This window comes from Triturus cristatus, chromosome 8 (assembly GCF_964204655.1).
Source record: "Triturus cristatus chromosome 8, aTriCri1.1, whole genome shotgun sequence".
Taxonomy (NCBI): domain Eukaryota; kingdom Metazoa; phylum Chordata; class Amphibia; order Caudata; family Salamandridae; genus Triturus; species Triturus cristatus.
This window is the reverse complement of record NC_140591.1, coordinates 459,275,108-459,302,780: the sequence shown is the minus strand read 5'-3', so window position 1 is coordinate 459,302,780 and position 27,673 is coordinate 459,275,108. Positions and strand designations below refer to the sequence as shown.

The 27,673-nt window shown below is 44.9% G+C and overlaps 1 protein-coding gene across 6 annotated transcripts in view; it reads right to left on the bottom strand.

Annotated features, from left to right (window-relative positions):
* FNDC3A (fibronectin type III domain containing 3A) overlaps positions 1–27,673 on the bottom strand; it is a 1,314,248-nt gene that overhangs the window by 422,829 nt on the left and 863,746 nt on the right. For all 6 annotated transcript variants that reach the window (XM_085621888.1, XM_085621893.1, XM_085621890.1 and 3 more), the window contains one exon: positions 10,733–10,819. In XM_085621888.1, the coding sequence (XP_085478014.1) occupies positions 10,733–10,819 (87 nt within the window). The remainder of the gene's footprint in view (positions 1–10,732; positions 10,820–27,673) is intronic.

Genomic DNA, 27,673 nt, shown 5'->3' with positions numbered 1-27,673 from the left:
AGAACATTATGTTTTCGTATCCAGTCTTTCATTATCCTTTTGTCGCAAAAAGGGTTCATTTGGGTAGCAATCTATTCTTATTAGTAAAGAACCCCCAACCATGGCACTACGTTGTAAATTCTGAGTTTGTGCTTCTCCAGACTAAGCACTCATAAACTACTCTGCCTTCCAGTTTGGATGACACGTGACTCCTACACCCAGTTGTCCGCTGTCTTATGTAACATTTCCTATACAGTGATTCACACATCAGTATGATTCATTGTGTAATATGTATGTATGTAATGTAAAATGCTCTGATACCTTACACTAGCATGAGTGGCGCTATAAAACAAAAATGCATGTGAGAGAGAGTGGTTAAGGAGACTTGAGGGGCACTGTTAAGGATTGTAATGAGGGAATCCGTAGCGAAGGAGATCATGGGGGTGAATCAACAAACTCTTTGCACTGGGTGCCACCAGCATCAAAGCCGGCCCTGGGGGAGTAGTCTTATTTTCATGTTTGTGATGAGACAACAGGACGACAAAAATGTATTTAACTTGTGACAGTATTTTAGTCAGGCAGTTTTCCTGCCTCAAACTATTATACACAATATCTTAAGAGTATATTAAGCCGATACAAACTAAGTGCAGGTGTAGAAAAGTACTCTTTAGTTATGGAAAGATATGCATTTCATGATGATCCACGTCTTATAATTAGTCTAGATTTGCTTTAGCCATTCATTCAACTATTTGATAAATGTTTATGCTTCATGGAGAAACAAGATACGCACCCTTTTGTCTGGCCGCTCTAATTGTCTTACAGAACTTCTTCTTTGAGCAGACACAACCATGGAGTTTGAAAAGAGTTCCGACTTTGTTTGGGTGATAGTGGGGCAATCAGTTTTTGCATACGACCCACGACCTTTTTCTTGCACCAATTAGGTGTTGGGTTGAACGTGCAACTATTTATCTGAGAGCCTAATATCGGTGCAAGTATAGAAGCATCTCTCCGGCCAACAAGATGGTCAGGGTGACTTTTCTAGTGAGATCTTGTCAATTTAACCAGATCAGCACACTCTAAAACCAGTTCTCTACAATCGCAGCTTATGCCTTGAGGAGTAGGTGTTCGTGCCACAGAAGCTGGGCACGTGATGGGGTAGGTAGCTTGAATATGACCACAGGACAGGGGTTCTGCACCAGCTATGATGTCATTGATGGGACAGGTAAGGAACAAGTGACAGCGGTCCTGCACGTGCTATGATGTCATAAGTGAGATGTCATGGACGGGCAGATAGGGGACAGGGGTCCTGCACAAGCTGTGATGTTATGAGTGAGATGTCTCAAACAGAGTAGGTAGAACTGATGTACGTTTTGGGTTTCCTTCTGCTTTTCCTTCAGCGGCGTAGCTAGGTGGGGGCGATCCGCCCCAGGCGGCACTATTTTGGGGACGGGGGGACCGTGTCATGTATGTGCATGTAACTTGCATGATCGAGGTAACTATTAGCGGCGATACTACGTGTGTCTGGGACCTCTTTCAAGTGCTCGCCGGTAGTTCCCCCCCCCCCCCCCCCCCCCCCCCCCCAGGGCGGCAATCTGAGGGATAGCCCCGGGCGCCACAAGCTCTAGCTACGCCTCTGGCATGGGTACGCCTACTATATACGAATCCCACGGCGCGGACACGAAAGTGACGACACGTCTCAGGACAATATGTAGTGGCTCAGGGGACAAGACAAGGCTGCCCCCTGTCACCGTTGTTGTTTATCCTGGCGATGGAGCCCCTCCTACACAGACTTCGTACTTTTGCAGGCTGTCGGGGTAGAACGCGTGGTCGTACATCCCACACTGTCTCGGCATATGCGGATGATCTTATTCTTTATATCAAGGATATGAGTGCTGATCCTCATCCTATGCCCTCAATTTTGTAATCCTTCCAAGGTCTCTCTGGCCTGGCCATCAATACTGCCAAGTCATACGCGTATTTATTTGACAGTGCTGAGAGGAACGGGATCTTTCGGTTCGGTCCCTGGACCTTACACATAGCACCCGACACGTTTAAATATCTCGGAATACAAATCTATTGCACTACCTCGGACCTTCTGGATGGCAACCTGGGGCGTGCGATTGCTGCTCTCAAATCCCAGATTCAATTCTGGGTCTCATTGCCCCTGTCGGTGGCGGGCAGAGTAGCCATCACAAAAATGGTATTATTGCCACGGCTCCTTTATTTCTTCACAAACCTGCCACTGCTTGTCCCCATGAGGTCCTTTAAAGTATTGAACTCACTGGTGGCGGAACTAATCTGGGGCACAGGGCGTAGACGTATTAGACGAAACTGCAACTTCCTGCAAATCAGGGAGGTATGGGGATGCCGGATTTACGTGCATATTGCTACGCCAGCCAGTTGCAATGGTTTGCATATTGGCTTGTAGGTCGCAATTTATACGAGCTGGATATGTCAGCACGAGACAGGGATAAGGGGATCATCCACAGACTCTTACTACCAAAGGCCCCCCCGTTGACGTCGATGCCTCACTTATTGAAATTAGCTGTCACTTACTGGTGAAGTGAGGTAAGGTATACTGGACGGAAGACACTGTATGCCCCCACCATTCCGCAGTTGGGTATCCCCACACGTTCCGGGATCACCTCTAACCGCGCTCTAAAGGCGTGGACTGAGGCGGGCCTCACTACACTAGGAGATTTTTTTTCGGAGGGTGTATTGATGTTGCATGAAACGTTTGTATGTGTCCATGGTGCCCCAGATACGTTGTTCCTATTACACGCACATATTTCCAGATACATATGCATCAAGTGGTCACCCGAAGACACTGAACCACCTGTGAATACACTGCTTACCTGACTAAATGGCTCACTCATGGGATTTGAGTAGAGAGCGATCTCATTACAGCCGCTACGGGACAAGTGGGAAAGGGACGTGGGTCGTACATTTACGGTTAAAGAATGGGACGCTATATTGGGATTCCCCAAGAAGGTCTCCCGCAACCTCAAGTTCAAATGTATTCAGTTGATGTTGCTACACAGGGCATATTTAACCCCACGCAGGCTGAACGCTATGTTCCGGTGGGCGAATGATGACTACCCGCGCTGCCACGCACCCTACGCAGGATTGACACACATGATATGGGATTGCCCCAGACTGGAACATTGCTGGGCGACGGTGTGCAAGATATTGACGGCAGTGGCCCCGGTGCGACGGAATGACACCTTAGAATACTGTATACTGGGTCTGGGACCCCGTGAAAAGAAGGGCAGCCCTATCACACGTTTTGCGAACTTAGCGCTCCTTTTGGCCAAGAGAGCCATAACCGCACGCTGGAAAGCCACTAGAGCCCAGTCCTTACTAAACTGGCATACCGAAATGTTGAAATGGGGTAGAGCAGAAGGGATTGAACTGCAAAGAGAGGAATTTAGGGGCCAAAGGAAAACACCGATTTCACTAAGTTGGTATGCAATGTTGGAAGAATACGCCACAATAGATATTTTGTTTTACTAGGACACACTGAAGTCATTGCAAGGGGGTCTGACCTGCGAATATGGGACACTTGGGCTCCCCATGCCACCTGTGTGCGGTGCTAGGTACATCAACAGGATCATACAGCTCCATCCTGGCAGACATTGAAGCCGAAATGCACACACACGTGGTAATGGATGTTGTGCAAATACCATTGTTGAATGTTAAAGGCCGAGCATGCGGGGAGGTGGGGAGATTGGTTTTATTGTTATGATGTTTTTAATAATATTATATTCTGAAGGCTTTCATAACTTGCCATCCACTTTGCCAAACATCCTGGTACATACCAGGATCACGAGAATTACTTGTATAGACATGCTGATTGAAAACCGATTTTAATGGTATTGGATCATTCCATGTTGCCATTTGCAGACACTTGTGGATGTTTAACCCTTTCACCGCGGCGGGAATTCCGCCGCGGTGCTGGGGGGTGCGGGGGGGTGCGGGGGGGCAGCGCGGTGGCGCTGTGCTCATGACGGAGCCGCTCCGTCATGAGCCACGGTTGGGCTGTGCTCATGACGGAACGGTTCCGTCATGACTCCGCCCATTTGCGTTGTCCCCCCGCACAGGCGGGGAAACAGCGCCGCGCAGGCGGAGCGGCCGCCAACGGGCGTGTCATGACGGAACCGTTCCGTCATGAGCACACGGCAACCGTGGCTCATGACGGAACGGTTCCGTCATGAGCAGGGAAGGGGTTAACATTGTTAAAGAGTATTATCCTGTGCTGATGGTAAATATGCCCCGTTATATCACGTGTCTATATGCCCTTCTACATTGCTGTATGATGCCTGACTTACTGTTTTGTAAAACCAATAAAAACAAATTACAAAAAAAAAAAAAACATATAGTGAAGTAGAGGGAAAAGTGTAAAAGTTTATTAAAATAATAAAAATAAAAAAATTGTAAAAATAATAAATATTAAAACATTAAAATTAAAAAAAATAATGCAGCCAGCATTGACTGAGTCATAGCACTTTTTTTTTTTTTTTAAACTGGTTGTACAGGGGGTACAGTGCAACTACGCAAAGCTTGTAGGGGGGAGTGTTCCATGTAGAAGCGCAACAGCGGTAAGCTTCACCCACTGTTTAAGTATAAGGAGCTAGACTGCCTACTTTGTCATATTGCTTAAGCGTCAGTTTTACGAGACTGCAGACAAATGCACTCTCAGTGCATTTGCAAATGTAAATAAAAACAAGCATCTGCAATGCAATATGTCTTGCATTTACGCGAGTTTGAGCTATTGGCATTGTAAATGACAATGCCTTTAATTTATGTTTTGATTTTTAAAACATAAATAAAAGGCACTGTCATTTACAATGCCAATATCTTAAACTCTTGCAAATGCAACACCTATTGCAATCCAAATGCTTGAAGGAATCGCTGAGTTGCCCCTTCCGTCTTCCATGGCGCCTGAAGAGCTCCCCATTTGCTACAAGTTAAATTAACAAGCCGGTAGTTACAACTGCGCACAAGAGACCCTCCTGCGCTGCTACAGTGAGAGAAACTCATTAAAGAAAATAATACTTACAGACTAAAGAAGACATACCGTGTAACAACCGAAGTAAAAGGGCCAGTTCTCACAGGAGGTTACAAATGAAGACAAGGAGGCACTAAGGAGAGACTAACAAGCCCAATTACGAATCAGAAGCCAGCATTCATGAAGGATAATGACATGTGCCAATGACAAAAATGGGTGGAGAGTGGGCGGAGCTTCAAGTACATACTCCAATACAGCATGGCTTGCAAGGCAGCGCTTGACCTAAAAAGAGCAGTGAAAGGACATTGGCCTCCGGAAGCAGTACGTGGTCCAAGCATCACAGTATGGACAAAGAATCCATCCGAAGAGTAGGAGGAAGTGGGATGCCAGGAGGAGCAGCTGACCAATAGAAAGCAAGGAAACAAGACGCACATGGGAGCCAGCCAATGTAAGTAGAGGTAAGCAATGGGCGGGCTCTAAGCCTCTTTCAAGATTAAAAATAAAAAGACATTAGATTTCGCAAGCACGATGCAGGGAAGCCTAGACCCAAAATTTGGATCAGAGAGACCAAGAACCAAAATCTCCTTGATTTTGTTGCTCATTTTACATCCAGGTTACCATGCTTTCTCGAAGATCTGGAAAGTAAAGATGCTACCAAGACTTTAGTGACTCCATATCTGGGATAATCAATGACCTAAGGAGAAAAGAACCATAAGGCAAAAAAGGCTGCTCCCTCGTTCTCTGAAGACCTCAATGCAGAAAAAAAGCACTCAGGAGAAAGGAACGTAGATCATGACACGTGCACGGGATGGGCTGGTGAAGGTTCTAGCATGGTTAGTTTGAAGGTAACTAAATCATGTACAGATCGTGGAAATTGGAGATAAAGCTTTAAGGGGCAACTGACTTGGTATAATATATTGGAAATTCAAACTGAAACTATAATGATAGATACGGAGGTGGATGCGCATTTGGAACACAATGAATTGTTGCATCTAGAGGATTCTGGGACCAATTAATGACCTAAATCTGGGTCGTGCACCGGGCTACAGTAAACTATGTGCAGAATTTTACAAAATGTTTAATGCCACATTGGTCTCTACATTTCTGGTCGTAACCAGCAAAGGAACGTCTCTGAAAAGACTACCCACATAACCCCTTCCGAGATAAAAGACAGCAGAGGCAGTGCCAGCGGTATCAAAAAGAAGCTAATATTTCATACTATCCCAAATTCAAGTCCATATTTGGTGCTCATCACATTTGGAACAGCAGAAAGCAACAAGACAGAAATGTCTATTACCTGCTCTACTACAGTGGTTCACTATGGAGCCACAAGTACTTAATGCGAGGAAAGGGCTGGCAGGGAAGGGATTCATAACTTAAGAGAAACAACAATGTCTACCCATGTTTATGATGTATTTCTGTAGGTTGAAGATCCAACACAATTCCCCATTTGTACTCGATACTACTGATCAACATGGAAAGGAGTCGGTAATGGCACACGAAGGGGTGCAGATCTAAAACTACCTGCCTTAAGAACTGGGTGATGTTGGCTATCCTTTCTTTTCAATGGTCTTCTAAAACGATTAAATACTTAGGTATCAACAAATACATATCACAGCACGGCCAACAGCATTACCCACAACATATGTAATGCTTTGCAATACTTTGGGCCCGACCTTATAAAATGGTGGAAATAATAAACTCCATGGAATTTGTGCCCGCCATTGTAAAATGGTGGAATTAACTATCTCTATGGAACAACTGGAGTTATGATTGTCACTGTGCTTGTATATGCCTACACTGGCTAAAATTCATTCAGACACTTCTGCGACCCCAACATGTCCAAATGCAGGGGGTGTGAACGAGCTAGAGATCTTTAAACAATTTGCGTCATAACAATTACTGCATGCAGTGCTCTGAACTGAAACTGTAAACACTATTCCAGATGTGCTGGTCAACAGGGCCACTGTCCTGATCTGCGGCATGTGAGTTCAAATTTTTGCTACCTAATTCGCTAATGGGGCCCACTTTTATGTTGGTGCCTGGATCTATTTTATGTCCCAGTCCGACTCTACAGGGGATGATACATGGCTCTAGGACGAGTTGATTTGACACAGGGATGGGATGCCAGAGGCTTGAAAAAGTGTGATTAAAACAGGATACTTTAATGTATCCCAATTGTTTAGTTATTGCACTTAGAACTCAAACCAATGGTGGTGAATAACTGCAGTCGCTGGATTGCAAATTGCTTAACAATCACGGGAACATAGTCACCGATAGGTAATAACTCTCAATGCTCTAGAAGTTGGTTGACTGCCAGATTGGGTTTAATGTACGCCCACCTGAGCGTCATAATAGCAAAGAAATTAGAAGGTATTTCCAAGGGACAACACACTTGAAATTAAGTTTTCCCTTAAAGGCTCATCTTCTGCTTTTAACATGTTGCCATCTAGTTACATTCTGTTGCTTTCTATTTCTGGGCACACTTCTGTCTTTTCCAGGGCCTCATAGGAGGCGTTTCATTAGACTGCTAGTCAGTTTAGTAGGATGTGATCTCTACTCTCCGGGTCTCCCAGTGTCTTCAGGGACCACTACACTACTTATGAAGAATGCAACTTCTGGAAAAGATGAAAAACTGCAGCCACTGCCTCTGCCTCAACTGCAATCAAGTCCGAACAGTGATGCCTCGTAAATTCATATATTATTTGCTTCCTAGAACACACTTGCCTCCCACTCAACCTTCTTGCAGAGACTAAGGTAACTTCATGCCGCTACTAACAGAGCACTAATATGTAAGGCTCATATGAAGCAAGTGCCCTGGTCTCACTCTGCATGCTAGAGGAGAAATGCATGCATACAATTATGAATCATCATCAGTCTCGAAGAAATAGGCAATTTGTAGATGTTAAACTTTAAAGTCAGCAGATTATTTTCCTTTTCAAAATGAATGATAAAAGTCTAAAACAACTGTCTAATGGAGATCTAATTTGTACATGCTGTCAACCTCCCACATCGGGCAACAGGTACGTTCACTCGATCTAGTGCTCAATGTCACCGGAGCCAGGGTTATTCTGCTCGCAACAAGGCTAATTCTGCGCATTCCATGACAAAGTGTCTAGAGGTCATGAAATCCCATTCTGTCTCCTGAAGGATGTGTTCTACTACTTCAAGGGTACATCTTTGGGGAATGCTTGTGTATAATGCTTCAATGTCAATCGTGATGATCATGTCTTTGACAGCGTTCATTTCAGTGTCACAAAGTAAACAAAGGACATCTTTGGTGTCTCTTGGGTAGGAAGCAGATGTTTTTACTACTGGTCTGGGGAACCAGTCACAAAATTGTGACAAAGGTTCTAAGAGCGACCCATTACCCGAGTCTATTGGTCTACCCCGGGGAGGGGGGGGGGGGGGGGGAAAGGGGTTGGGGGGTCATCTTGTTTTTATGAATCTTTGGGAGAGTATAGAATCTCGGGGTTCGTGTTGTGTTTGCAATAAGGAATTCTGCCTCATGTTTGGTAATCCAGTCCTGTGTAAGGGCCTCTTCCACCTTAGATTTTATTTTGTTGACCAATCTCAGTGTGGGGTCTGAGTGTAGGATCTCATAACTTTCTACATCTGACAGCAGTAAGAGGCACTCTGTGTCATACATGATCCTATCCATAATCACTATTGCTCCCCCTTTATACGCTGGTTTAATAACCAGGTCAGTGTTCTATTTAAAGGTTTCAAGAGTGTGTTTCTCTTCTTTGCCTAGGTTTTGAAATACCTTCTGAATATAATACTCAGTAGCATCCACCTCCTTAAGTACTGCCTGTTTAAATGCCTGGACATCCCCCGAAAAGGCAGATGTTCTCAACCAGGTGTGGCGTCGAACAGCCACCGTCAATGAAATGGCTGTGCCCAGCTAGTCGGTAGTGTGGAGTCCACAACGAATGGCGAACTCTGCTGCGTCTCTCCAGTCTGATACTGCTTGGGAGAGGATGAGCCTGGTCTCCTCTGAGACATGTGACAGCACTTGCGCAATCATTTCCCAGACGGAGTGGGCATAACGGCACAATAAGAATGCTGTGTTTATTGACCACAATGCAACGCTGGCAGAAGAAAAAATGTCTTACCACAACTGTCCAGCTTCTCGGATTCCCTGTCCGAGGGAGTGGAAAGGAGCGCACCATGGGAGGCAGAGGCTTGGACCACCAAGCTCTCTGGGGTAGGATGGGCAGTGAGGAAGTTTGGGTCCCGCAGCAGGGAGGTGGTGGCGGGTAATTGTCCTAGTCATAGGAGAAACGCTGGGCTTGGACTAGGCTCCCAGTAAGACATCCATTAAGGCCTCATCGAAGGGCAACAAGGGTTCCAAAGAGAAGACACCCGGAAGCAGGACCTCTGTCAAGATATTAGTCTTGACTGCTACAGAAGGGAGCTGAATGTGCAGGACCTTAGCTGCCATTTGTACAAACATGGCATATGATGCTCCCTCCTTCGTAGCCATGGTAGGGGAGAAAGCAGGCCAGAATCTAGAGAGGTATCCAGTTAGCTGGCCACACCCAATTTCTCAAACCAGTACATTTCTTGATAAGGCTGGTCTTGAAAAAAAGTTCCAGCGACCCCTATCAGTCTTCCTACATTCCTAGCCCTTCAGAATAAGGCTCACAAAACAACCTTGGATCTGTAAGTTATGTTGGCGCCGAGATGGACAACGGTAAGCACTGACTCTGCTCCAGGTCATCTGGAATCAGAATGGGTCTGGGACCAGCGGCATCAGGAGTCTCTGTGTCGGGCCAGCGAAGGTCGCAATGGGAAGACATACGTCGGTCTGGATCTATTGCCAAGTCCCGGATCCATGGAGGGGAAGTCATCGGTGTTGGAGCCGCAAAACCCAATAGAGCCCCCTCTGACCCTGCAGGGCCTGAAGGCATGTTGGTGGGTTCAGGTAGCCCAAAAATGAGGCACTTGGCCTCATAAAATTCTCGTAATTGGGCGGGGTCGCTCCAGCTCCCAGATAATTGGGGAGGCACAGAGCCGACCCAGGCACAGGTTCCGAAGGCCTAGAAAGCTGAGACTCCTCCGTCACGTCGGCTGATGGATGGGGAAAGTTGAAGCATGCTTTGACGACTTATACTTATTACACCTTTTACCGGAATGTCCCAAGAACTTGGAGTGGGACAAAGAGGACTTGGGACTCCGGGAGCGTTGCCCGGACCTTCCTTTCAAACGGGACCACGAGAGAGATCTCCAAGGAGTCTAACAATGCGATGGGGCCTACCGGGCCGCAAGTAGCTTTAGGGACGGCTCCCTCAAAGCCTTCAGAGCCATGGCACAGCAGTCAGAGTGCGACTTCGAGTCGTGGTAGCACTAAGGGCACCACAGGCAGACGAGGTGCGGGTCCGTGACCGACATGGAGCGGTGACAGGCATCGCACAGCTTGAAGCCAGAAGTCTTCCCAGACAAGACAAAAAATCCTGTCAAAAAGTGACAGAGAGAAGCTCTCTTCACGGATCAGCGCTTGATTGGCACGGAAAAAAAAGAACTGGCGTCAGCGCACGGAGGTGGTGCCTATATAGGTGACACGGACGTCAATACGGCGCCAATAATGTCATGTTGAATGACTCAACCTAACAGCGTGCGCAGGTTTTGCTCATAGAAAAATCTTCCGGATACAGTCCGACGCCTGGGACATTCAAAGGTAAGGAATCTGCATCTAGATTTCTCTATCGGATCTGTAGTACTACAGAAGCACTTATGACTTACCCTAAATTTATACGATGTACTTCTTCTAAGATTCCGTACTGTATATGTGAGGTCATCACCATCATATTTTGGCTTGAATCCGTAGCCCTAAAATAAAAGATTGGCAGATTACAAGTCAAAAACTACAAAAAGAAAACACTCAAGAAATACAGTAAAGGTCTTACAGTAAATGGTAATTACGTACAAATGCAAATAATGGCAGACTACATAAACCAAAATACTTTTAGTATGCCTCTCTAAAATGGCATCATTATAATCATACAGATTATTTAGCTAGGGAAAAGGAAGAGCACAAAGCATAGTTAGAGCAGCAGACTGGCATTGCAACACGTAGAGCGCAATGGCCAGAGCCACATTTCATGGGTATGTAACCATTTTGTAAATAAGGAAAAGTTAAGGTGATACATTTTGCGTTCCTTACATTAATATGATGGGACAATACTTTCACAGCACCAACCATCGTCGCCAAGCATAACATTTAAAAGGGAGAGGGATCCAATAGTCAATTCCGACCACAAACAGCTGCTATCAACAAGCTCACCTTTCCCACAAACCTGGGGATACAGTTGAATTTTTACAGTTTTTAGTCTTTTAATTCTTGCCCATCTTTTCCACTACATAGGCTGGGTTACTGTCACGTTCCATTGCAAATTAGCATTTGTGTGGACACACTGAGTGGCCTCCATAAAATAGGTGACTGGAAAGACAAGAATACAAGCAGTGCCGTGAAAGAAAAGCACAAAGATGCCAGAGCAGAGGTCAGAGGGGCTGAGAGTGGCATAACCCTGACAAGTATTTAATCCTACCTCTTCTCAGTTTCCGTCCCTGCCTGGTTATTTTTCCCACTTTGGAAGGCCACGAAAATGGGTCGACAGGAAGGAAGAATGCATTAAGGAACAGCCAAACATTTTACCAATCTGGCTATAAGGGCAAATACTGCCCCATCAGTGTTAGTCAGTCGAGGCTCATTATGCTAAGTATAGGTTTTGAATTGTTAGCCCAGTACCTTTAAGTAGAGTGCCTCATTAGTCTGCTCTGGAGAGGGCCCTGTAATTTTTAAATACGCTTTACCACATTTGCCTTCATAGACTAGATGTTCAGATTCAAAATAGGTACAATATTTGAACTTGCCTACCATTGTCAAAATAAAAGGTAGGAGTAGAAATGCAAGCAATACTGTTTTCACCAAGGCAGCAGTAAAAAAATATGGAAAACTAATGATAGTTTGCAGTTGATGCGTATGAAGATTTGAAGAACCCGAAGTCCTGCTTTACACAATGTTATCAAAACGAAACCACTGCTTCAAATATATATATATTCACCAGTTATAGTTAGCTCTGGTAACTATAGCTCGTGCCCTAAGGTAACTATAACTTGCACCCTCACCATGCAGTTTTTTTTACCAATAATTACATTGAAAATGTTGCAGTGATATTATCAATGATGTCATAGAAGATATCATGAGTGATGTAATATGTGGTGTAATTAGCAGTGCATGGTGAGGGTTATAGTTACCTTACGGCACAAGTCATATTTACTAGAGTGAACTATACCTGGTGACCAGAGCTAACTATAACTGGGGAATTTCAGTGGTTTTGTACATGTAAAATGTTACGTTGCCACTGACATTTTTACATAACAATGATGCTACTTTATTTAACCTTTGCTTTTTCAGTGTAGTTCTAGGGTGTTTTTAACATTTTTGTTACCATACGTAAAGTCAACCCCCTGCCATGAAAGGACGTGCACGGCAAGGTGTTGGCCGCAGTGCCTGGCCTATAGCCAGGCCCTACTTCCAGCCTTCTTCATGCAGCCAATCCCACACTGCACAAAACTTTTGGTTGTGCGAGGCGAGAGGTTGGACGCAGAGCCTAGCCTGCAGCCAGACACTGAGGCCAACCACATCACAGGCAACCAACATCACGCTGTGCACAACTTTTGATGTGCGTGGCGTAGGACTGGCTTCAGTTCCCAGGAACCCCACCCCCTGGGGCAAATACATGTATATTAAGGTTGGGGGGCATGCAGCCCCCCAACCTTAGGCTTAATTGTACCACAGGGACCCTATTCTTGGGGCCAATTTCTAATTAAAATAGGATAGGGTTGGAAGGCCCCTCTTCTTGAGCCCTAATAGGTCTTGGGGAGCCCATCCAGAGGCCAATTTCAATTAAAAAGGGGAGGGGTGCGGCTTGGCACCCTTCCCAAGCCTATTGTGACCCCACGGACCCCAATCCCAGGGGACTCTCTAAATTATAAATTACCAAGCCTCACAAAATTAAGGGGAGGGGGCGCGCAGCCCCCCTCCCCGAGCCTCATTAAGCCCCATTGACACCACCCCCAGGGCAAAATTCAATTAAAATGTGGAGGGGGCCACTGGCCTCCCCTCCCCAAGCCTTATTTGGCTCCGAGGACCTTATCATCCCCAAGCCCGCATTACACTGGAAAGGGGCTGTGCCCCCCCGAGCTTTCATAGTCCCCAGGGACCCCAGCACCAAGGGCCGCATGGTATCTAAAAAGAAGGGGGGCTGAGCAGTCCCCCTTCCAGAGCCTCCTCGGGCCTGGGGGACTCCATCATCCGGGGCCAGAGGTGGGTGCCCCAGAGCCCACCCGTGGCACCCACCAACCAAACAAGTCTCAGAGTCCCAGCTGGCTCCCCGCAGGGAGCAGCAGCTTTTTGCATGCTCCCTCTAGGCAGGAACAATATCTGTTCTGTTTTGCTATCCGCAGGAGTGTGGGCAGGGAAACAGAACAGAAGTCAGCTCCCAGCCGGCAGGAGGATGTTTAAATATCCTGTTGGGTGGGAGCAGACTTGCCTTTCCTGGCTGCACTCCTGCTGGCTGAGAAGGCATGTTTGTTTATTTATTTCCTAGGCCCAAGTGGATGGGGTCCAGAGGGGCTTTTTAGGCTCGGGAAGGGAGCTGCGCAGCCCCCCTCCCCTATTATTATGTATTTCAGCCCAGGGATTGGGCCCTTAGGGTCCAAATAAGGATCCGGGTGGGGGCTTGCACCCCCTTCCTTCTTTTTTTTCATTGCAGTCATAGAGGACAGGGTCCTGGGGGCCTCTCAGAGGCTCAGGGAGGGGGGGCCACGTACCCTATCCCCAAAATATAAACCTATAGTTGCCCTCGGGCCCTGTCCCACCCAGGGGACGCGTGGGAGTCTGCACTTTAAAAAGAAAATGCTGCCACAGGTTCGGGAATCCTCTACAAATTCATATCAAAATTAATAAATAAACAAATAAATAAATGTGGACTCAGGCGGGTCCTTCTGGAACCCCACTACCAGGCCTACAGGGCCAGGGTATCCCTACTCTGCCCCCTTATGTCTTTTTTACCTTTTTCTCAGGAGTCAGGACTGAGTCCCAAGTACTAAGATGGCTAACACCACTTCCTGGTTCACGTGGTGGCTGAGAACTCTGGGGTCCGTGGTCATTCGCGGCACGAAATATGATACTTTTTGAGCACTAATTGCTCAAAAATTAACTACTGAATGGATTTACACCAAATCACAAAAAATAACTCTTTCTGGGCCAAGATCCAGCTTTCTGCCAAATTTGGTGTAAATCCATTCAGTGGTTTAGGCTGCAGCTGTGTCTAAAGTTCCAATGGAAAAATGAATGGAGAAAACGCATTTTGGGACCCCCCTTTTTCTTGGGCACCGCTTGACTCACCCTGAAGTGATTTGCTTACTAGTTTTAAAAAAATTGTGAAAGTTATTAGTAAAACAAAAAATGCATTGTCTATGGAAACTAGGTCCTAACTATAACTATCTATCGGCATTGAGATATTAATATTCAATTAAAAAACCAAAGGTTACAGGGATGTTATAGTTAGGAAATAGATTTTAAAAAACATTAGAAATTCACTGTAAAAACCAGAGGCTGTAGGGACGTTATAGTTAGGCTCAGATTCCACTTGTACAAAACCATAGAAATTCAACAGTTACAGTTACCTGAGCTAACTATAACTTATGCCCCCACAATGCACTGCTTATGACCTCACATATTACATCACTCATGACATGGTCAGTGATATCACTGATGACATCTCAAATGACATCCCTGATGACATCTTCTAGTAAGAGTATGTATTTTCTAAGAGTTTATGACTGTTAAGCATATATACTAACCTACTACAAAAGTTAAATTAGTATACTAAGTATACTACTACTCAGTGATACTACTTCTAACATAAATTTTATGAGAGGCTGTGTGACTGTATGTATCCTTGTGTGTATGGGTGTTTGAGTGGCTGTATGGGTGTATAAAGGGGTGTGTGAGTAGCTGTGTGGGTGAGTGAGTTGCTGTGTTAGTGGCTGTATTGTGAGTGAATGGATGTGTCAGTGGCTGTATGGGTGAGTGGTGGCGGTGTGAGAGGCTCTATGAGTAGGTAAATGGGTGTGTAGTAACTGCATGGGTGAGTAAGTAGGTGTCTGAATGGATGAGTGAGTGACTGGGTGAGTAAGTGGCTGTATGTGTGAGTGAGTGGCTGTTTGAGTGGGTGCTTGGTTAAGTGAGTTGGTGTGTGAGTAGCTATATTGGAGATGGAGTGTCTGTGAATGGCTGTATGGGTCAGTGAGCGGATGTGTGTGCTTATATGGATGTGTGAATGAGTATATATGTGCTTGTATGGGTGAGTGAGTGACTATGGGTGAGTGAGTGACTATAGGTGAGTGATTGTGTGAGTGAGTGTATAGGTAAATAGGTAGGTGTGTGACTGGCTGTACGGGTGAGTGGCTGGTTGTAGGAGTGAGAGAATTGTTGTGTGAATGGCTGAATGAGTGAGTGGGTGTGTCAGTGGTTCTGTGGAGGATATCATCAGTGATGTCACTCACAGGGCACCCAGTGACTTTTGTTGGAGACTGCGGGAAGGAGCTGAGTTGGCTTAACCTTTTTTTTGTGGAAAGGTTTGTGAAGATTCATCAAACGTATATATACATACATATTACCAACTGCCGGTTCGAGTAGGTAGTTATAGTTAGGACCTAGTTTCCATAGGAAAAGCGTTTTTTGTTTTGCTAATGACTTCGTCACCGTTTCACGAATTTTCAAAACTGGCTTTCCTGCTCACTTCAGCTGCTGTCTGGAAAGTTTCATGGAGATTTGGCAAGCGTGGGCCGAGAAAAAGTGGGGGGTCCAAAATGCTTTTTCCTCATGCAATATCCAGTAGGGATTTTAGACACCACTACAGCTCGTACTGCTGAACAGAATTACACCAAACTTGGCAGAAAGGTAGATCTTGGTCCAGAAAGATCTCTTTTTGTAATTTAGTGTAAATCTGTTTAATCGTTTTGGAGTGATTAAAGAAAAAACATATTTGTATATCTAGGAACGCAAATCCTCCGTGGATCTGACAGATCTCATGGTTAGGTCTGATTGGCTGCCACCATTTTACCCAGGAAGTGTTGGCAGCCACCTTGGACTCGGGACTCAGCCTGAATCACAAAGAATACATCCACCCAAAAAAAAAAAAACAGAAGGGGGCAAGGTAGGATACCCTGACCACCTAGGCCTGGAGGTGGGGTCCCACAGGAACCCCACCTGAAGCCAAAAACGTCTTTTTTTCTAAAAAATTTTTAATAATTTTTTTTTTTATTACTTATAATTTGTATGACCAAAAATGTATTTTTATTTTGCGAATTTCACAAATAATTGCCACTTTATCACTCAGCAAATCCTAGTGAGCCATTCATAATCGTCTCAATTTACACAGTGCCTCCAAGTAACTTGTTGTTTAACTCATTTAAAAGTTTTAGCCATGTAGGAATTATGAGCTGTGGTTGTGCTTTTAGATCCAAACAGATACAATTCAATAATTTGTCAACATTTGTTTAACAGGTAAGCATTTAAGGGATTTATGCATCTCTACATCTTTTAATATGGTATATAGCTTGTTAGATATAATGAAATCAACTGAGCATGTGTGAGTTAGATGACAAGCATTCACAGAAGCGTAAAATAAATGTGGGAATATTATATTCATAGGCCCAACATGAATTATTGATTATAGATAATGATCTCTTTAATCATTCAATGAGACATTAATGGACATAAATCTTAAAGTAATGCAGTTGATGTTGATGAACGTATAAACAATAAAGGAAGCAGAATCTTAAGCACATCTCTTGAAGGATACAGGGTATCACCAGTACAGTTTAGCATCCTCATTATTGGTACCATAAAAGCTTACATGTGCTTCATGCTAACGAGAAGGGTGAACAGAGACCAAGAACAACTGCAAAAAAGCTCTCTCAATCACTTCCCCACAACATTTAATGCTTCTGAACTATTTCCAAAACTGTATCTATTCTAATCAATTAATCAATCGGGGTTCTTGAAAAGCAAGTCCACTCACCCGTAAGGGTCTTAAGGGGCTAAGTGGGGGGAGAGGAGCTGCTGTTCAGTCATTGAGCCAGGTCTTGAGGTCCTTCCTGAAATGAGACAGTGATGGTGATTGCCTGAGATGTAGAGGCATGGAGTTCCGGGTCTTCGCAGCAAGGTTGGAGAAGGACCTTCTTCCAGGCGTGGTCTTGCGGATCCGTGGAATGGTGTCCAGGGCCAGTGGGAAGAGTGGAGATGTCTGATGAAAGTGTAGAAAGAGAGGCGGTGGTTGAGGTATGCAGGTCCGGCGTTGTGAAGGGCTTTGTAGGCGTGCATGAGAAGCTTGAAGGTAATTCTTGTGTTGATAGGTAGCCAGTGAAAGTCTCTCAGTTGACCGATGATGTTGTGGCAGTGGGGGATGTTCAGGATGGGTCTGGTGGAGACGTTCTGGATGTTCTGCAGTTTCTTTAGCTGTTTTTGAATGGTGTCGGCATAGAGTGCATTTCCGTAGTCAAGTCTGCTGCTGACGAGGGCATGGGTGATCGTTTTCCTGGACTCGATGGGGATCCATTTGAAGATCCTCCGAAGCAGGCAGAGCATGTGGAAGCAGGAGGACGAGACCGCATTGATTTGGCGGTTCACTGAGAGTGAGGAGCCCAGAATGATGCCGAGGTTTTGTGCGAGATCCGTGGGTGTAGGGGGAGGTCCAAGCACCGCGGGCCACCAGGAGTCATCCCAGCTGGAGGGGGAGGAGCACAGGATGAGGACTTCAGGCTTGTCTGAGTTGAGCTTGAGGCATCTGTCCTTCATCCAGATGGCGACTACCTTCATCTCATTGTGGAAGTTGCTCTTGGCGGCTGTGGGGTCATCTGTGAGAGAGAGATTTAGATGGATGTCGTTGGCCTAGGAGACTATGTTGAGTCCGTGTCTTCTGACCATGGCTGCAAGCAGGGCCATGTAGATGTTGAAGAGGGTGGGGCTTAGGGAGGATCCCCGAGGCACTCTGCAGCTTATCTCTGTGGGTTCTGAGTAGAACGGCAGAAGTCTGAATCTCCGCGTTCAGCCGGTGAGGAAGGAGTGGATCCAGTCTAGGGCTTTATCGCAAAGTCTGGCCTTGTGGAGACGTTGCACAGAGGGTGTGGTGGGAGATGGTATCGAAGGCGGCCGAAGGGTTCAGGAGGATGAGGGCTGCAGTCTGCCTCGTTCGAGGAGGGTCCTGATGTTGTCTGTAGCGGCGAGGAGAGCGGTCTGGGTTATGTGGTTGCTTCTGAAGCCTGACTGGGAGGGGTACAGGATGTAGTCTGTTTCAATGAACTCGGAGAGTTGGGCACTGATGGCTTTTTCAATGACTTTAGCTGGGAAGGGGAGCAGAGAGATGGGTCTGTAGTTCTTGAGGTCCGTTGGGTCGGCAGAGGGTTTCTTCAGCAGGGGGTTAATCTCTGCGTGTTTACAGTCTTCTGGGAAGGTGGCAGACTAGATGGAGCAGCTAATCGTGCGGCAGTGATCGGGTGCAATGGAGGTGCGGGCTTTGTTGAAGATGTGGTGAGGGCAGGGGAATGAGGGGGCTCGAGTGGATGCTCTTCATGATCCTGAGGGTGTCGTCAGAGTTGAGGGTGGGCCAGTTGGGCAGGGGTTGGAGCCATTGGGTGGGGTGGTTGCGAGTGAGGTGGGTCTCAGGTTGCGAAACTGTCGTAGATCTCCTTGATCTTGCGGTGGAATTAGGTGCTGAGGTTGTCACAGAAGTCTTGCGAGGGGGTAACATCAGCTATCTCTGTGCCGGGTTCGGTGAATTCTTTGACCACAGTAAAGAGGTCTTTGCTGTTGTGTGCGTTGGCCTTGATGTGTTCCTGTAGGTCTGCTTTCTCTGTTGTTCTGATGAGGTAGTTGTGTGTGGTGATAGCGGTTTTGAAGGCTGTGTGGTCCAGGCACGTACTGGCACAGACGGGCTTGTATTTGGCGTGGCTGCACAGCAGCCGCCATTAAGTAGTGTTGGGAAGGTGAGAGGTGGGAAAATGGCGCTTGGAAGGGGGCCGGCAGCAGGGAGCGAGCAGCAGCGAGGGCGGAAAGGGGTGAAATCGGAGTGCAAGTAAGGTCAGAAGTGAAAACAAGTGGCAGCACATAGAGATACAGAAAAGGCAGTAAAGAAAGTAAAATAAAGAAACAACAGTAATTGAAAAGAAAAGAAATAACAGTGGATTGTTCGAGTCCTCTCCAGCCTGACAACTCTATTCAATAATCGATTTCCTGATTTCTCTCAGGAATGTATCATCACTGCTTTGAAAGTGCTCCACCTCCCTGTCTCTACTGAAATGAACACACTGCCAACACTTGATCCCCTTCTACTACAGCCACATCTCTCGACTACCTTTGTTTTCTGAAAGACTGAAGCCTCACATTCAACAGACTAACAAATCACCCCTTCATGCATAATCTATTAAATCTTTTGCAGGCACTTACCACTACGCAACGTGTCCTTCCCATGTTCATAAGAGGATCTAATCACAACCACCAACCCCAAGTCAGTTAACCAGCTGCTCTACTAGCTCTTCCACCAGCCCATTCTGCCTCTTTGTGCTACTTGTACTCCCAATCCAACCCTTCTACCTGCTGATGTACCTCGAAGTTCTGTTCAAGGAATCGTCCACATCTCACATTAGATTACCATTTTAGGCAAAATGATTTGCTTCTTTGGGTTTTAGTATCACAGCTTTGAGGACAAGCGACACACCGTTTTGTAATTCCTATCTTTGTCTCCTCAATTTCATGTTCTAATCTCTTACTGCCAATCTGCAATCAGTCAATGATGGCACATTTCCTCATATTGAATTCTTCAAAAAACGAAAAAAATACTGTAGCTCCCTGCCTTATCTACCCCAAGCACGCTATCTGCAGCTATCCTATTTAAACTAAACTAAATAAAATCTTTCCCCATGCCTGCACTTAGGTGTGCTCTTCAATTTCAAAATGTGTATAAGAGAATTCATCTTTTCCTCTGAAATGGCACAGACACTTTAATATCTACCAGATTCACCCACTTCTATTCCAAACTGATGCACGAGTCATGAGTAAAACTAATTACTGAAATATCCTCCTGGTTGGCCTGCTACCAACACATTCTCATTCCTTAGCAGGTCAGTCAACTTTGCACTTGCAACTTGTTCAAACTCTCTAGATGGACACAAAATTCTCTTTATGGGTAAAAGGCTGACAGGCTCTGTGAAAGCTAGTGTCAAATATAAATTGCTTATAATGATCAAATCTATTCCTAAAACCTCTGTTTCATACTCTATGGAGGTCTGATGCCTTTACACTTTTTCAATAACACAATCAGCCAATTAAAAAACACTTGCTACACCTAAACCGCTATATGCAGCTTAAGAATCACAAACATTCAGCTTCTTAGCCCAGTGAAATTCACATATTCACAAGAGCTATTACCTCCTTTCAAATTTCAAACTGTGTAAAATATTCATAACCTTTAAAATGATCTAAATTTATGCATATCCTACCCCTGCCCCACTGATTTAAAAAAGGGACATAACATGTAGTAGGAAACTGATCTGGACTAAATTAGTAAATAATAGTCAGTTATTGAATCAGTTTATTGGTGAATTACAAGATGAATTGTTAGGTAAGCCTCTTTGAAATATGAGGCACGATAAATGTATTAAATTTCCCACATGATCAGTTCTTTTACCCACCGTCTATCTGCTATAATGAATTTTGGGTCCTGAAGCGTTTTGTACTTTGCACATATTGCTTTTATCCACTTTTACAGTCTTTTTAGATATATTTATGACGATTGTTTCTTTTATTATCTAACTTGATCTTTTTTATTCTTCTGTATGTTGTGCTTTTATGATATTTTTTATCGAATAAAGCTTTACCTACCTATAAATATGAGGCATTTTGTTATTTGTGCATCATAAAATCATCAAATCAACACCGCCTCTGAGCTGGCGGAGTGGCATACAGCGGACATACAGACCTTGGGTGATCTCTATCGGGACGGTACTCTCATGGACTACGAATCCCTGGTCGATGAGACGGGCCTGCCACCAGGGCAATTCCTCAGACACCGTTCCCTGATCGCGACATTGGCTGCTAGATGGGGGGACATGGCGGTGGAACCGTGCCAACACCTCACCATACAGTATCTACATGTGATGGGGCGGGGTAGACACTTGATACGGTGGTTTGCGGCCTCCCTGCGCACGCACGCGGCAATCAGCCTGGAACCGCTTCGCCGCAAATGGGAGATAGACCTGGGGAGGCCACTGGACGACAGAGAATGGGGCAAGATACTGCAGAGCCCAATACGCGTACCACGCAACATGCAGTTCCGCCAGATACAGCTGTTTATACTCCACAGGGCGTACCTCACACCCGAAATGATTAATAGATACTTCCACCGCATGGATGCGGCTTGCCCCCGCTGTGCGGAGTTGGGAGCTGGACTGGTGCACGTGCTGTGGAGTTGTCACAAGCTGCGCTCATATTGGGAGTCAGTCCACGAGACGCTGCATATATGCACAGGCCGCACCATACCATTTGAGTGGCCCGTCTACCTGCTACACCTATTCCGTAGAACACCAGCCATGAAAGTCACCTCCCGCTTCCTTGACTTGTGATTGGTGGTGGCTAAATGGCTGCTCACCAAACACTGGAAGGCACCGGACCCGCCGCACACACGGGCATGGTGGTTCTCACTCCAGGCATGGGCTAAGGCGGAGGGCATAGCTCTCCTGAGGGAGGAAACACTGGGGCTTCGGAGGACACCTATCACAACACAATGGGATGGTCTCCTACAGGCCTTGGCGCGGATTGAGGGGACCGCGGCGGAGAGTCCCACTGCCCAGGAGGGTGGGGTGTCCCCGGAGATGGATGAGCGAGTGCATGCAGTCAGTTAATTTGCCAGCGCAATGACTGATGCTCAGGGTGGACGGTATCAGGAGTCCTATGTGGGACTGCTCGTTGGGGGGGTGCTTGGGGGGGGGAGGGGGGCTGGGGGAATAATGTGAAATACTGTGAAATATAGGTTTGTAGGTCGGACTCTGCTGCTGTTCTTGGTTGATGGGGGTTCTGGATGTTCTGCCTCCTGTTTATGTTACATTTTATTATCTGTGCCTGCAAGTATCCTGGTGGATTTGTGTAGACTATGTGCATTATACCACTGGACCTATCATACCAAAGTATGACATTGTGTATCATACTGGGGTCCGTATCATTATCACCCGGTCGTTAAAACCATTGACTGTCGAGTGAGAGATCCCCATGCTCCATGGTACAGCTCTTCTGGTTCAGCCTATTGCTTTATGATACGGTCAATGTTAATTGAGTCCTGGTACTTATCTAAGCGTTAGACGCGCTGGGAGGCAGACAGCCCGGTCAGTTTTGAGGGCTAGCGTGTCTGGGGTGAGTGCAGCCCTATTGGAACCCTTTGGGTTACCTACATCTCTGCAGTCTTGTAGTCTGCTCTCATTGGTGGGGTTTTGTTCCTCATATTGATTCTGTAGTACCCAGCTTCTCAATAAATAGAGGTCTCCTCTGTTACCTGGCTCCCCACTTGCTCTGTGGATTTGGCCAGTATTGTCTTACCTCTACTATGGAAGATCAGTCAGAATATTATGAGGAGGAGGTCCAGGGGTACCTATCCTGGGATGATGATTTTTATGAGGCGGTCGACACCTCAATCTACCGAGTGGTTAATGAGGTGGTTGGCCCTATGGAACAACGCCTCTCTGAAAAGATTTTTCAGGAGTGCGCTAAATTGGCGGCAGCGCGAGCGGAGCCCCCAGCAGATTCTATTCCGCCGTCTGGTGTGCAACCTCCACCGGCCAAGAAACAACGGCCTGAAGGGGTGCTTGGGGGGGGTGAGGGGGGCTGGGGGACTAATGTGAAATACTGTGAAATATAGGTTTGTAGGTCGGACTCTGCTGCTGTTCTTGGTTGATGGGGGTTCTGGATGTTTTGACTCCTGTTTATGTTACATTTTTTTATCTGTGCCTGCAAGTATCCTGGTGGATTTGTGTAGACTATGTGCATTATACCACTGGACCTATCATACCAAAGTATGACATTGTGTATCATACTGGGGTCCGTATCATTATCACCCGGTCGTTAAAACCATTGACTGTCGAGTGAGAGATCCCCATGCTCCATGGTACGGCTCTTCTGGTTCAGCCTATTGCTTTATGATACGGTCAATGTTAATTGAGTCCTGGTACTTATCTATAAGTTGTAAAACTTGCAAAACAATAAACAGATTTTTCAAAAAAAAGAAAATCATCAAATCAATATGATAACTGTTCCTTTCAACTTGAAAATAGAAACCTAGCATTGAGGTATGGATAATGAAAAACATGAGGCCTATCGTTGTATGGTATGTTGTGGCCTGTCATTGTTTAGTATGGTACAGTATGGTATGGCCTGCCATTGTATAGTATAGCATGGTTTAATATGGCTTGTTATTGCATAATATGGTGTGTAATTGCATTGTATAGTATGGTATGGTATTGCCGGTCATTGTATAATATAGTATGAGATGGTACAGTCTGTCATTGCATGGAATAGTGTGGTATGACCTGTCATATAGTATGGTATAAGATGGTATGGCCTGTCATTTTATAATATGGTATGGCCTGTCCTTGTATAGTATGGGATGGTATGGCCAATCATTGTAATGCATGAAATACTATGGCCTGTCATTGTATAGTATGGTATGGAACAGTATGGCCTGTCATATAGTATGTTATGGAACAGTATGGCATGGCCTGTCATTGTAGAGTATAGTATGGTATGTTATGGCTGGTCATTGTATAGTATGGTATGGTATGGTCTGTCATTCCATAGTCTGACATTATATGGTATGGCCTGTAATTGTGTAGTTGGCTTATCATTGTACGTTATGGTATGGTATGATATGGCCTGTCATTGTAAAGTATGGAATCATAATCTTTGTTACAAAGTGCACATTAAGGTAGCGGGGAAAGCGCAACAGGAGCAGCCATGCAAGCAAAAAAACGCTTTACAACATCAAGTTATTTCCACACTAGAATGTTCTATCCAACCTGTAATCATACAAACATAAATCAATTTAAAACACACACTGTTTTTTTGCATAAAGCATTTTAATAATGCCCAAGATATCCTATAAATCATGAAACACTTTGTTACAAACTAAAAGAGTGATTACTTATAGAGCAAAGCCATCAATTGTATTTTGAAATCCTTGTTAAAAGCGACGTTAGCAACCTGTGGCCTGCTGTTGTTTTTATTTTCATTTTTGTACTGCTTAATTATCAACATATTCGTTCTGTTTTCACTTAGTTTTACACTACATAGACAATGTGCTACACTTTTACTTACTAATCTTCTGATTATAATGATTCTTAATTTAGCCAGTTTTTATATGTATTTCAAGCTCATTGAAAGACAGACTATGGAATCATTGGACCCAATTAAATATGGAGGGATTCCTTAACTTCACACAAGGTCTCCGGTCCAGTAAATTGAAAGGGCAGGCATTCATTCCAGTCAGATGTGGTTCAAAGTTTACTTTAGAATTCCATTGACGTCTTGTTAGGAAATAATTTGCAAAATCTGGGCAATTTCTATATGGTTTATGTTAAACATTTGTTTAAGTCTCCGAATCACTGTGGCACTGATGCACAATGGGTGAGCCCCCTTTTTTATATTGAGATCTTCCTTTGGAGTGATAGGCCTAGTAAACATGGGGCATGAGATAAGGTGGTGCAAAGGCACACAAGCAGAGGTCCTGCTGCAATCCTTCTAAGAGGATGGCAGGGATGGAGTAAAGCCTGTCACTGATTAAGATAAGGAACTAATTCATCACAAATCAAAGCTACCTATGAAGGGCATGAAACTGGGAGACTGACTGGTCTCGTCCCTTTTACCAGTGAAATGTCAGGATGACTGGAGCAGAATTGGTCACAGGTATTGCTGATGTCTCTGAAAACATGTTCGGATTAGATCAGAGGTGAGGAAATGTAAAGTTGATGACTCAGAAAGTTTAGTATCTGATCTTAGAAGGTGTCAATTTAGGCACATGTGGGTAAGTACCTTCTAAAAGTTGACGATAGGGGACGGAATCAAATGATTGTCAGAATGATGTCCCTAAATGACAAGTAGAGATGATGCATTGCTAAACATTCAAAAGACTTGCAAAGCTTGTTCCACATTAGGGTAGTGCATCAGAAAGGTTAGGATTGGGAAAAGTGAATGGCATGTCAGATCAGTGTGCCTTCTGGATGAGTGGTGGCTCTTTACACACTCAATCATATTATGCCGGCTTCTCTTGAAGTGATGAAATTCTGGGATGTAGTCAATCACAACCCCAGATGGCTCTATAAGGTAGATCAGAGGTTGTAACGTAAAGTGGATGGGTACCTAAACCTGTCCGAACAATGCTTCTTGAAAGCCCATAGAGATGAGACACAGTCAGTCACATCTTAACCCTTTCATTATTGAAGGCCAGTGAGGCAGAGTTCACTTTTGTATCAAGCCACTATCTCACCGACAGATCTCAATAGAGTGACACAAATCTGGGTAACACTGGGACTCATGTTGGCGAAATGCAATATAGCCCAGGGATGGGGATCTAGGCAAACACCGACCCTCGCTCAATGGTCCCGGGATATGGACTCCACAATGGTTGTCGAAAAAACTGTATATATTCATAGAGGTTGTCCCAAAAAATGGACCCAGGTGTGGGGTGGGTGGAATGCCTATAGAGGAAATATATGTGAACCCCCACGTGATTCTTCAGACTCTGAATTCAGTGACCATGAATAGACGACCTATCGCTTGTTTGCAGAATGAGATGGACACTGTCATGCGAAGCCGAAAGGGCACCATTGTTCTTCGAGAATGTCGTGAAAGCTTAGTTACACTCTCGATGGGTTGGTATACTGCTGAACTTGATGCCAATGTATGTTGCTTACTGTTTACAAAACTTACTAAACATATTTACAAAAAAAAAAAAAGCCACTATCTCAGTAAAACTGTGTGGGGCACTGCAGGGTCAGTCTGATGTTAGACCTCTCGCTCTAAGAAACTAGTATTGCTGGGGCAAGGTCTGATGACCTGCATTAAAGGTACAGTAAAAAATTGAAATTAAGAGGGAGGAGTTAAGAACACCTGCTTTGCAACTCCACCATAAACTTGTAACAAACCACGTGCAGCCTGTCATTTCAATACCCATAAAACCCGGCATCTGTTGCAGATCAGTGTGCTGCCTAACTGATTTTCTGTTGACTGAAATACAAACAGCTGCGAGAGAGACAAAGACAGAATAGGGGAGGAGCTAAGGCCAGACCTGTTTGTACAAATCTACAATGCTACCCAACAAACTAACGCATCTTGCAATACAGATTTGTTGTGCTAATTCAACTATTATTTTGAGCAATTTATACTAAATGGAAAGAATTACGGGAAAAGAGAGACATGTTAAACTACTGCACCAAGATGTTAATAATAATTTGTGATCCGGAATCAAAAGTGGAAAATATGATTTCAGACCTGCAGGACAGAAATGTCCATGCTGATACAATAAAAGCAACGTGCAACACTCCAAAAGAGCACAAAGACCAACATGTGGATGTGCAAAATCCATATCAAGATGTTGTGATGAGTGACTCCTCGGGTTGCAAGATGACAAAGAGAACCTTTTGAAACATTTTGGAAGACAGGATTCTGTCCTTATTCACAGATAAAGAAAGAGTTCATGGTCCAAGGACTGATATCGCTCATCACACACCAAAGCAAGGACAAACAACCATCAGGTACCCGATTAAGGATGATCATGATGCATAGCTGCAATGCAAGGATATGACTTCTTATAACAGTATATATACAAGGGAAGCTAATCTACAATGGAAATGGCATCTGTTTCCAAGTCTTTAGGAATAGAGACTCCAAAGAATAGGCAGTATTTTCAAGAGGTCAAGCATAAATTGTGTGAAAAGAACATTCCATATGATAATGACTGTAACCTGTGTATATATTTAGTAAGTAATGGCACACTCTATGCATTTGTAAGCTCTGTAAATAAAATGTTACTATTACCCGATTTATAAAAATTGCTGAGCCAGCATTGAACCACAATGACAGAATTTGTACCACACAAAATAAAGCCAAAATTACAAAAAAGCCTTCAGAACCTTCAGCAATGGCCAAGCCATATCAACAGCAGAGCTGAACATGCTTTACCGACTCTAGCAATGCTATGCATAGCTGCATATTGCAAGAAATACTTCTCTGACAAGAGTGTACATGAGAAGTTATCTCTGTAGCAAATAAGTGGAGAACTGACAGGAGGTACAACATATCATGCAATATATTGTTTCCAGGGCGGGGCAGGCATTAGGTGACACAGTAAACAGTTTCTTATTACGGACATGCAGACAAGGAAGGCAGAGGGTTTTCACCACATTAACCTAGCCCTTGACCAATAATTGTGCAATAGCAATTGCCATCACATCATTCTCACTTCTCCCGCTTAGTGTAAGTCTGTGGCTGCCCTTCCTCAGCAAGACTGAGAGCTGGATTGCAGGTTGTGTGCCTTCACAGAGCAGTGTGCTGATATTTCTTTTTCCATCAAT